The sequence below is a fragment of the Hemiscyllium ocellatum genome, chromosome 21, assembly GCF_020745735.1.
Source record: "Hemiscyllium ocellatum isolate sHemOce1 chromosome 21, sHemOce1.pat.X.cur, whole genome shotgun sequence".
Classification (NCBI taxonomy): Eukaryota; Metazoa; Chordata; class Chondrichthyes; order Orectolobiformes; family Hemiscylliidae; genus Hemiscyllium; species Hemiscyllium ocellatum.
The window spans coordinates 37474018-37486090 of record NC_083421.1 but is presented as its reverse complement, the minus strand read 5'-3'; the positions used below and the strand labels follow the sequence as shown (position 1 = coordinate 37486090).

The 12073-nt window shown below is 42.8% G+C and overlaps 1 protein-coding gene across 1 annotated transcript; it reads left to right on the top strand.

The window, feature by feature from the left end:
• Positions 1 to 3504: 3504 nt before the first annotated feature.
• On the top strand, positions 3505 to 10642 carry LOC132825651 (P2Y purinoceptor 4-like). The gene is made up of 2 exons (XM_060841021.1): positions 3505 to 3516; positions 9641 to 10642. Exon 2 carries the CDS (start codon positions 9647 to 9649, stop codon positions 10640 to 10642), a length of 996 nt encoding a protein of 331 aa, XP_060697004.1. The 5' UTR covers positions 3505 to 3516; positions 9641 to 9646.
• Positions 10643 to 12073: the final 1431 nt, after the last annotated feature.

The following is a 12073-nucleotide window of genomic DNA, read 5'->3' as shown; positions in this document are numbered from 1 at the left end:
ACACTTCGAGTGGCACTGAAATGGTCCAGAAAACAGGTTGAATCTCTGAGCATGCAATTGTACAATCACCTTTGTGTTGGCACTAAATGTGATATATAAAATGGAAAGAGTATGAAAGTAGGAACACTAAAAAGTGCCAGAGGCACTCCCTATTACAATAATGCCATGTGGGCATGTGGGTGGAACATATTAGAATCTTGGGTACTGCAAAGACTATAGACCTGACAACACCATAACAATAGTATTGAAGGCGTATGCTGCTGAACTGGTAGACCCCCCTCCCCCCTACCCAGCCTGTTCCAGTACAATTCCAACACTGATATCTCACTGAGCTTTAAGAAAATTGCCCAGATATGTCCACAAAAAGAAAGACAAATCCAATGTAACCAATCCCTGCCTCATCAAAATAAAACAAGTGTGTGGAATGCCCTGCTTGTCAATATAATTAATTCAGCCACATTAGGGAGATTTAAACAATCCTTGGATTAGCATATGGATGATGATGGGATAGTGTAGGAAGATGGCTTAGTTTAGTTCACAGGTCGGCACAACATTGAGGGCCTGTTCTGCGCTGTATTGTTCTATGCCATATGTTCTGAAACAAATAACTGTGGCGCTGGAAATCTGAAACAAATAAAAAATTCTGGAGAAACTCAGCAGGTCTGGCAGCATTTGTGGAGAGAAAGAAACTAGTTCTGAAGAAGGGACCGCGGATTTGAAATGTTAACTCCGCTTTCTCTCCACTGTTGCTGCCAGAGCTGTTGAATTTCTCCAGCAATTTCTGCTTTGGTCCCTGTTGCATCAATCCACTCTTAATCATCAGGGAAAGTGATGCATGGAGCCATCAATAGTCCACTAATAATCTGCTCGCTAATGCTCAGGTCATTCAGCTCCTGACCTTTTTACAGGCTTGGTTGAAACATGAACAAAAGAACTGAAGTTCAGAGGTTAGGACTTTGATCAGTGACTGACCTTAAAACAGCATTTGACCAATATGGCATGAAGGAGCCTGAGCAAAATTCGACTCATTGAGAATCAGAGCAAGGCTCTTTGTTAGTTGGAGTGAAACCTAATGCGGTTATGGTTGTTGAAGGTCAAATCATCTCAGCCAAATGATATCGCTGCATGTGTTTTCAGTATTCTATGTCCAGCCATCTTCAGCTGCTTCATTGATGATCTTTCTTCATCACAAGATGAGAAGTGTGATATTCACTGTTCATTGCTCAATGTTCAGCCATTCCGGACTTCACCAATACTGTGGTTTAGATCAGAGTGGTGCTGGAAAAGCACAGCAGGTCAGGCAGCATCTGAGAAGCAGGAAAATCGACGCTTCGGGCAAAAGCCCTTCATCAGGAATACAGGCAGGAAGCCTCCAGGGTGGAGAGATAAATGGGGTGGGGTGGGGCTGGGGGGAAGGTAGAATAGAGTACAATGGGTGAATGGGGGTGGGGCTGGAGGTGATAGGTCAGAGGGGAGGTGGAGTGGATAGGTGGGAAGGGAGATTGGCAGGTGAGACAGGTCATGAGGATGGTGCTGAGCTGGAAGGTTGGAACTGGGGTAAGGTGGGGGGTGGGGAAATGAGGAAACTGTTGAAGTCCACATTGATGCCCTGGGGTTGAAGTGTTCTGAGGCGGAAGATGAGCCATTCTTCCTCCAGGCGTCTGGTGGTGAGGGAGCAGCGGTGGAGGAGGCCCAGGATCTGCATGTCTTGGCAGATTGGGAAGGGGAGTTGAAATGTTGGGCCACGGGGCGGTGTGGTTGATTGGTGCGGGTGTCCTGGAGATGTTCCCTAAAGCGCTCTGCTAGGAGGCGTCCAGTCTCCCCAATGTAGAGGAGACCGCATCGGGAGCAACGGATACAATAAATGACATTGGTGCAGGTGAAACTTTGATGGATGTGGAAGGCTCCTTTGGGGCCTTGGATGAAGGTGAGGGAGGAGGTGGGGGTGCAGGTTTTGCAATTCCTGCAGTGGCAGGGGAGAGTGCCAGGATGGGAGGGTGGGTTGTTGGGGAGCGTGGACCTGACCAGGTAGTCGCATAGGGAATGGTCTTTGCGGAAAGTGGAAAGGGGTTGGGAGGGAAATATATCTCTGGTGGTGGGGTCCGTTTGGAGGTGGCAGATGATGTGGCTAATGCGAAGGTTGGTAGAGTGGAAAGTGAGGACCAGGGGTGTTCTGTCCATGTTACAGTTCGAGGGGTGGGGTTTGAGGGCGGAGGTGCAGGATGTGGATGCGATGCATTGGAGGGCATCTTCAACCACGTGGGAAGGGAAATTGCGATCTCTAAAGAAGGAGGCCATCTGGTGTGTTCTGTAGTGCCACACCAATACTGTGGCAGTCCATGTCCAAATGCAACAAGACCTGGACAGCATCAAGTCTTGGGCTGGTAACTGGCAAGTAACATTAACCCCTCATATGTGACAGGCAATGTCTGTCTCAACCAAGCAAATCTAACCATTTCCCCTTGAAATTTAGTCATATTACTATCACTGAAGTCCCCATCATCAATATCCTGAGAGTGAACAGTGATCAGATGCTGAACTGGACTAATTATATAACCACCATGGTTAAAGAGCAGATCAAAGGCTCGTGTTTCTGCAACTCACCTCACTCACTGCCAAACCTTTCCATCATCTTACAAGGCACATGTCAGGAGTGTGATGAAATACTGCCTGCTTATTTGGATGGGTACAGCTTCAACAGTACCCAACAGCTGCTTGACACCATCCAAGACAAAGCAGCCTGCTTGATTGGTAGCATGTCCACAAGCATTCAGTCTTTCCCCAACTCATATGCAAGAGCAATGGTTTGTACCACTTTCAGGATGCATTCCAATAACTCACTAGAGCTTCTTTGAAGGCATTTTTAAACCCATAACCTCCACCAGCTAAAAGGTCAAGGGCTACAGATTCTACTGAACACTATCACCTGGAGGTCCTTGTTCTGACTTGGAACTATATTGCTGCTTCTTCAACGTCACTGGGTCAAATCCTGGAACTCTTTTCCCTATCAACATTGTGGGTGTACCTAAGTAACTAACTAATCTAATTCATGTCTTGTTCCTGTAACCTGTCCCAGACCCACTCTGAGATAACTGCTTTCCTCCATCACTGGCTCTGGGTACATCTGTTGTTATAATTGCACCATTTGTTTGGACTCAAGCCAATGGAATTTCCTCCCTACACTCTCCCCCTCTCTAGACCTCTATCCTTTTTAAAGATATCTCTTTAATATTATCACTTTCCACATACTCAAATACCCCTTTGTGTGACTTAGGCATAAATTTAGTTTGTTAATGGCCCTATGAAGTGTCTGAATGTAATGGCTCTGATCTTATTAGGATTTGTTCTTCCTTCTTTGTAAACTATTATCGCAATGTCTTTAGAATGCATTTTTGAAGGCTACCCACTGACTCGAAATGCAGACTTCTGCTTTCATTTCTGCTAAAATGCAATGATTCATAACTTATTCCAAGCACTTCTTGTTTCCCACAATTAGCTGCACCGGTGAGACAGAAGGTAGGATAATATTCAGCTTAAGCTCTTGTACCAAATTGCAGATTGTTTATGATAACCGTGATTATTTGTTAATTGTTAAAATTAATGTCATGTGATTCATAAAGTACTTCAATGTACTGGCCACTCTATTGAATATAAAAAGGTGTATACATGTTGAAGACATTTTTCTGATTTCTTCAAGTGAACTGCATGTCACTAGTAAAACCAATGACTGTTGGCCCTATTTTCCCTTAAACAGATAATGGCAGGGTGTCTTCCTGAACTGCTCTAGCCAAGGCACACACACAAAACTGTTAAAGCCGGAGTTCCAAGATTTCGACTCCATGATTGTGAAAGAATGACAATATATTTCCAGGCAAGGATGATTCAGGAAAATTTTGATTAGATTACTTACAGTGTGGAAACAGGCCCTTCAGCCCAACAAGTCCACACCGACGCACAACCCACCCATACCCCTACATTTACCTCTTACTTAACACTACGGGCAATTTAGCATGGCCAATTCACCTGACCCGCACATTTTTGGACTGTGGGAGGAAACCGGAGCACCCGGAGGAAACCCACGCAGGCACAGGGAGAACGTGCAAACTCCACACAGTCAGCCGCCTGAGGCGGGAAACGAACCCAGGTCTCTGGCGCTGTGAGGCAGCAGTGCTAACCACTGTGCCACCGTGCTGCCCACAGGAAAACTTGCACCTGATGTCTGATGCACCAAAAGCCCTTGTCTTTCTTGTTGATAGAGGGCCTGGGTTTTAAAGGTTTTGTTAAAGAGGACTTTGTGAGTTAATACAGTGCACCTTGTGAATGGTACACACTGCTATCACTGGACACTGGTGATGGAGAGGATATGGTAAGATTAAGCTCGTCCGTGGTGATCCAGTCAAGCAAGGTTCTTTGTCCAAGCAAGCTTCCTAAATGTTGCTTGAACCAAACTATTCCAGACATGTGGGGAGAGTTACATCGTATTTCTGACTATTTCTCTTTTTAAAGTTTAGTTGCTATACACAACCAGACTTTTCAGTATGTAGTCTCCTTAATTTAATTTTTACACAGTGTTTTGTAACACAGAACAAGCAATGATGCATCAGCATAGCATAGCACGAATATTGTCCTTGACTGTCTTGTACATGACGAACAGGATTTACAGAATCACAAGATGAGTTACTCATCCTAGAATTCCAGTCTCTGACCTCCGCTTGTAACCACATAATTTATTTCTGCTCAGTGGTAACCTTCAGGATGTTGATGGTGAGGAATTTAGCAATGTCAAGATAAAATACTAACATTCCTTTGTACATTCCCATTCCCTTGCCATTTATCACGTCAACTTTTATCAAAGTTTTACTTTGCGTGGGCATGGACTGCTTTACTATTACCTTCGAGTAAAAAGTGAGGTCTGCAGATGCTGGAGATCAGAGCTGAAAATGTGTTGCTGGTTAAAGCGCAGCAGGTCAGGCAGCATCCAAGGAACAGGAAATTCGACGTTTCGGGCATGAGCCCTTCATCAGGAGGGCTGATGAAGGGCTCATGCCCGAAACGTCGAATTTCCTGTTCCTTGGATGCTGCCTGATCTGCTGCGCTTTAACCAGCAACACATTTTCAGCTGCTTTGCTATTACGACAAGTGGAATCAAATACAATTTGATTTGCTGACAAGTGCAATCATCAGCAAACACCCGGGGTCAGTCAGTGATGAAAAAGTTAAAGATGGCTGGATCTGGGTCTAGTAAACTATTCATGCTGAGAAAATTGACCTTCACAGCTAGAACAACTTCCTTGTTTCTGCTTGGCTTTGATCTACTTTTCCCCACCTCCCATTGACTTCAGCTTCATTGGGCTTCTTGCTGACATATTCAGTAAACGCTGCAATGATATCAATGTCAACCGTTAGAACTAATTTGCCTGTGGTTTGAGCAAGGCTTCAATGAGGTCAGTACGCAAGTGGTCCTAGTAGAACCCAAAATAAGCATCAGTGAGTGGGTTATTTCTGTATTAGTGCTGCCTGATAGCACCATTGATGACACCTTCTACCATATTATTGATGATGAAGAGTAAAATGTTGGGGTACAATCACAGAATCCCGACAATGTGGAACCAGGCCACTTGGCCCAGCAAGTCCATACTGACCCGCTGAAGAGTTACCCCCCCGTAGCCCGTTCCCCTATCCTATCACTGTATATTTCCCCTGACTAACGCACATAATCTATATGTCCCTGAAGACTATGGGCAATTTAGCATGGTCAACTCACCTAACCTGCACATCTTTGGACTATGGGAGGAAACTGGGGCACCCGGTGCAAACCCATGCAGACACGGGGAGAATGTGCAAACTCCACACAAACAGTCACCTGAGGCTGGAATCGAACCTTGGTCCCTGGCACTGTGAGGCAACAGTGTGAACCACTGAGCCACCATGCTGCCCAAATTGATGATAATTGATTAGATTGGAATTATCCTTCCTTATTTTATGGACAGGAAATATCGAGAGAACTTTTCAGCTTCTTCAGGTAAATTCTGGTGTGGCAGATAGACTGGAGCAGCATGGCTGGGGAGGCAGCTAGTTCTGGTTCCAAATTCTTCAACATTACTGTCTGTAGTCTTTGCAATATCTAGTGTACTCAGTTGTTTATTGATACTGTGTGGACTGAATTAATGGGCTGAAAACTAGCTTCTGTGATGTTGGAGATCACTAGAGGAAGAAGCTGTGATGGATCTGGTTGAAGATGGTTAGTTCATACATTGAAAGAGAATAAATAACCCCAGCGGCAAATGTTTCACCTGGAAAAACAGCTGCATATGGAAAGCATACACAAAAAGCAAGCATTGTGTTGAAGAAGACAATCTAAAAAGTTTTATTCACATAAATTAGTTATGCATTATGTACTGCATTTTTAGTGAATTTTGATGAACCTTTGGAATGGTTTATTGTCAACAAAAACTTTACAATGTTGATGAAAACCTGGAACCAGTTAAAAACATAAATCTGGAAATAGGGTTTAAAATCTCTTAATGGTCCAGGAAGGTTATGTGTGTGGAACTGGGGTCTAAGGTTCAAATTCCAACCTGTGGCAAATTATTAATTGTAGCATCAGATGACAGAGCAACAATTATCCTGAACCTCTCTATGCCTGGAACACAAAATGAAATAATTGTTCATCAAAATGTTGAAATCTGCATCATCTGGACCCAAGGAAGTGAAGATGAGAGCTAGATCAGAGTGATGACTGGAATGGGAGAGATTGCTGAATGCAGAATCATGGTGAAATAGAGACTTAAAGACCAGAAAGTAGTGAGATTGAAAAGACTCTTACAATTAACTACAGTTTAGGTGGATCTTTAGTGTGTTCAAAGTCTACTTATGTAATAAATACTGAAATGAGGATGAAGGTAAAATGATCCTGTAAATATACATAATAACCAGCTTAGGTGTAACTGAAGGAACTGCGCTTAGCACATATATTTTAATGTTGCTCCAAGGACAATGTAGATGTTACCAATAGCAACACCATTGGTACATCTGTTGCTGACTACTTATTAGGTAGAAGGAGAATGGTGACCAATTATTGCTTGAGAACCCTTTTTAGTCAGAAAACAATCATGACATTTTGTTCTGTCTCCAGGCATTGTAACAGTGTTTTGAATGGTTCATTTTTGGCTGTTTCACGGCACATCAACAAATTTTGACTAGTTCAGCTTCTACAATGTTCTGGGTAAATGCAGTTTGGCGTATAAACCAGGAAGGTCAGGATCAATCCTCTGCTTTGCTAATCTCACTCATATCAGCCAGGACAACCTCTGTAAACAATCATTTAAGATTATTCTTAGAATCCAAATATATCTCACCCCCTTTAGGTGAGAACAGGAAAAATATAATTTGTTACATCTTTGTTAGTTCTAAGTGTGACTCTTGCTGTGCTAAAACAATTCCAGTTTGTACTAAATGAGCTTTAGTTCCATAGCCTTGGCAGAAATGATCAGTAAAGCAGCGCTTTCAAAGTGACATTCTCACTAGTAACATGACCCAATGTGACATTTGATGTGTAATGATTGTCCATAGAACCCTGATTATGTAATTGTGAATATTTGATCCATCGTATGAAAATTAAGGAACATCCAAGTGTAAATTTGCTAAGTATGTCATATGCCCTTGTTAAGAAAGGAGAACTTTCTTGCCTTAATTTGGACATTGTTTTCATGTTGAGCAACTTCTTTCCTTCTTCTGCAATGGTATAGGGTCAACCAAGAGTTTACTGTCAAATGCACTAGTTACTCATAGGAAGTTCCCACATCAGGAAATATCATAGAGTCGTAGAGTCATTCCACACAGAAACAGGCCCAACTTACCCATGCTATCAGCTTTCCTAAACTGAAATAGCCGACTTGCCTGTGTTTGGCCCATATCCCTCTAAATCTTTCCAGTCCAAGTACTTGTCCAAATGTCTTTGAAATGTTGTAGTTGCACCTTCTTCCACTTCCTCTGGCAGCTCATTCCAGACACACACCACTCTCTGTGTGAAAAAGTTGCCCCCTCAGATCCCTTTTAAATCTTTCTCCACTCACATAAAACCTATACCCTCTAGTTTTGACCTCCCCTATCCTGAGGAAAAAACCTTGGCAATTCATTTTATCTATTCCCATCATGATTTTATAAATCTCTATAAGGTCACCCCCCCCCCCAGTTTTCTATGCTCCAGGCAAAAGTCTCTGTCCAGCCTTTCTTTATATCTTCCAATCTCGATAACGTCCTTGTAAATCTGTTTTGCACCCATTCCAGTTTAATGACTTAACAGCTGTGGAGAAAGAAAACAGAGTTTACATTTGGGGCCTTCTTATTGTGGTAAAGGGTGGTTTCTTGGACAGGAGTGTTGTCCTGTCAGATTAGACAGGTTGTTTCTGTGACCAGCAATGTTCTGCAGGGATTGGTGCTGGATCCGCTGTTCCTCGTCATTTATATAAATGATTTGGATGAGAATATAGGAGGTATGGTTAGTAAGTGTGCAGATGACATTAAAATTGTTGGTATGGTGGATAATGAAGAAGGCTATCGAAGAGTGCAAACGGATCTAGATTAATTGGGCCAATGGGCTGAAGAGTGGCAGATGGAGTTTAATTTGATAAATGCAAGGAGTTGTATTTTGGTAAGATGAACAAGAGCAAGACTTATACATTCAATGGGAGGTCCTTGGGTAGTGCTGTAGAACAGACAGACATAGGGGTGCAAGTACATACTTCACTGAAAGCTGCATCACAGATAGGCAGAGTCATTAAGAAGGTGCCTTCATTGCTCAGATCATTGAGTACAGGAGTTGGGGCATCATGTTGTGGTTGTACAGGACATTATGTTGGCACTTTTGGAGTATTTTGTATAGTTCTGGCCATACTGCTAAAGGAAGGATATGACTAAATTAGAAAGGATGCAGAAAAAATTCATGAGGATGTTACCGGAAATGGAAGATTTGAGTTATAATCAGAGGCTGGATAGCTGGGACCTTTTTCACTGGAGTGAAGGAGATTGAGGGGTGACGTTATAGAGATTTATAAAATCATGAGAGGTATAGATAAGGTGAATAGCAAAACGTCTTTTCCCTGTGGTTGGGGAATTCATAACTAACGGGCATAATGTTAAGGCGAGAGGGAAAAGGGAACTGAGGGCCAACTTTTCACACAAAGAGTTTGTATGTGGAATGAATTGCCACAGGAAGTGGTAAGTGTAAGTACAGTTACAACACTTAAAAGACATTTGAAGAGGCGCATGAGTAGGAAAGATTTAGATAGATATGGACCAAATGCAGGCAAATGGGGCAAGCTTCATTGGGAAACTTGGTCGGCATGGACAAATTGGACTGAAGGGTCTGTTTCTGTGCTGTATGACTTTATGACTCTATAAATCAAACGCCTCCAGCATTTTCTGTTGGTGTTTGAGATTTGCAGCCTATGTAGTATTTTGGTTTTATTTATTACCAGTGAATTCTTGATTGCCTCTTCTCTTTTTGCACGTTCACAAATCAGAGTGCAACTTGGCAACATGACACACAGCCACAGACGTTGCATATTTTCTAACAGGGAGCATCATTCACATTAATGAATGCCATTTTTAATGAAGACAACATTTCAATTTTCTCCAGACTCAGATGCTCAAGATGGATAATACGACCTTAGCTGCTGCCCACTGGGAAGGGGGATCCAATAACACGACGGCGAGTCATCCCTGTAAACCTGAGGAGCTTGGCACATTCATTCCAATTTTTCTGAGTGTGGTCTTTTCAGTGGGTTTCATTCTGAACAGCATCAGCCTATGGATCTTTTGGTTTGGAATCAAGAGATGGAGTGGTGGAATGATCCTACAGTTCAACCTGGCTTTAGCAGATGCCATTATAACGCCTGCAGCACCATTCATGATTGCCTACTTCTCACTTTCGCACTGGCCCTTTGGACAATTTCTCTGTCAACTGAAGGTCTTCTTATTGAGCACCAACATGTATGGCAGTATCTACTTTCTCACCCTGATTAGCATCCACCGGTACATTTCTGTTGTGCACTGTACAAAGAAAACTATCCTGAAGGAAGAGAAGTTTGTAAAGATTGTTTGTACAGGAGTCTGGGTCCTTCTGTTTGCTCAAGGGTTTCCATTCTTTTTTGTCCTTAAAACCACTGAAATGTACAATGCCACTCAGTGTTTGAACATGCATCAGGATGACCTGATAGTTTTGTACTTTGTGTGGAACACAGTTATTTTATGCACTGGGTACATCATTCCATTTTTTGTCTCCATCATTTGCTATGGTTTACTTGCCAGCTTCATTGTAAAATTGAATCCCAATCAACTTAAGAGCAAACATATGAAGGTGAAATCCATGGAAATGATTTTAGTGTCCCTAACAATTTTTATAATCTGCTTTCTGCCTGTACATGTATCCCGAACATTTGGAATTTCACTAAAATTCTTTTATCCTGATCAGTGTGAAACACTGGGCATTATTGAGCTTATTTATTACAAATGTTTAGCACTGTCAAGCTTAAATTGTTGCCTGGATCCTTTGCTGTACTTTTTTTCTTCAAAGAAATTCAAGGAATCATTAAGAAATGTTGTAAGTTCTATAAAATGTTGGAATAAGAAACAGAACTGAGAAATAAAAGCAAAAACTGTTAGATATATCCAACTGGCAGGTAGTGTCTGTGGAGTGAAACAGAGTTAACATTTCAGGTTCATGACTGCTCATCAGAACAGTGGGGATAATGGGAAAAAGGTTGTAATTCCTTAACCCGACATAGCTCTTATCCAGCAATCTTATGGCATTTTACTGTGTGGAAGGGAGATTTCCAGATATTTAAATGCTGTAAAGTCAGTCTAAATTGGAGGTTGTAAAGTGCCCAGTCTGAAGATGAGATGTCGCTCCTCCAGTTTGCGCCCTGACATATTGCAGTATGCCGAGGATAGACAAGCGGACATGAAAGCAAGACTCTGCGTTACAATGACCGTCTATGGGAGGGGCAGGGTCATGCTTGCGCTTGGGGCCGGAGGTGTCCTGCAAAGTGGGGGGGGGGGATGTTGGTGGTCAAAGAATGACCAGGGTGTCCCACATGGAATGATCTCTGTGAAATGCAGACAGGAGGAGTGAGGGGGAGATGTGTTTGGTGGTGGTGTTCTGCTGGAGTTGTCTGAAATGGCGGAGAATGATCCTTTGAATGCAGAAGCTGGTGGGATGAAAGGACCCAATCACGCTGTTAAGTAATGGGAAGGGGCAAGGGCAGAAGCAATGGTGATAGATTGGACGTGGTTGAGGACTCCGACAACGAGAGCAGGTGGGAAACCATGGTCATGGGAGAAGCAAGCCATGTCAGCAGCATTGTTTTGGAAGGTGGCATCATCTGAACAGATACAACGTAGACAATGGAACTGGTTAAATGGGATGGAAGCCTTAAAGAATGTAGGGTGTGAAGAGCTGTAGTGAAGGTAACTATTTGAGTCAGTGAGTTTGTAGTGGATGTAGTGGACAGTTTATTTCCAGAAATGGAGACAGAGAGGTTAAGGAAAGGAAGAGAAGTGTCGGAAATGGACAATGTAAAAGTTATAGAGGGATGGAAATTGGAGGCCAGCTGAACGAATTTATGAAGGTCCTGGCAGGAGCATAAGGTAGCATTGAAGCAGTTGTTGATGTAGCGATAAATGAATTAGGATAGGGGGCAGTGTAGGAGTGGAGGAAGAATTGTTCAACATTCCCCATAGAGAGGCCAGCATAGCATCTCCTTTGACTTGGCAGTATTCAAACTTGAGCCATTGTAAAGAGGTTGATAGGTCAAGAATGGAATAGTGTAAAAACTCCAGTGTTCTCCTGGGACCTGGGAAATTCCCTGGTCTGGTGAAAACCTGGTTCCGAGGCTACCAAGTCAGTGTGTTTATTTCTTTTTACTTCCAGGACTAATGGACCAGCAATATGAATTCAACCCTCACTGCAGAGCTAGGGGAGTTAAATTCAACTAATTAAATGAAACTGGAATAAAAAGTCACTATCAGTAACAGTGACCCTGAAACTAATGGACTGTCATTAAAAACCCAT

What these genes read in the sequence shown, in the direction of transcription:
- LOC132825651 (XM_060841021.1), top strand. Translation starts at nt 9,647, where the DNA reads ATGCTCAAGATGGATAATACGACCTTAGCTGCTGCCCACTGGGAAGGG.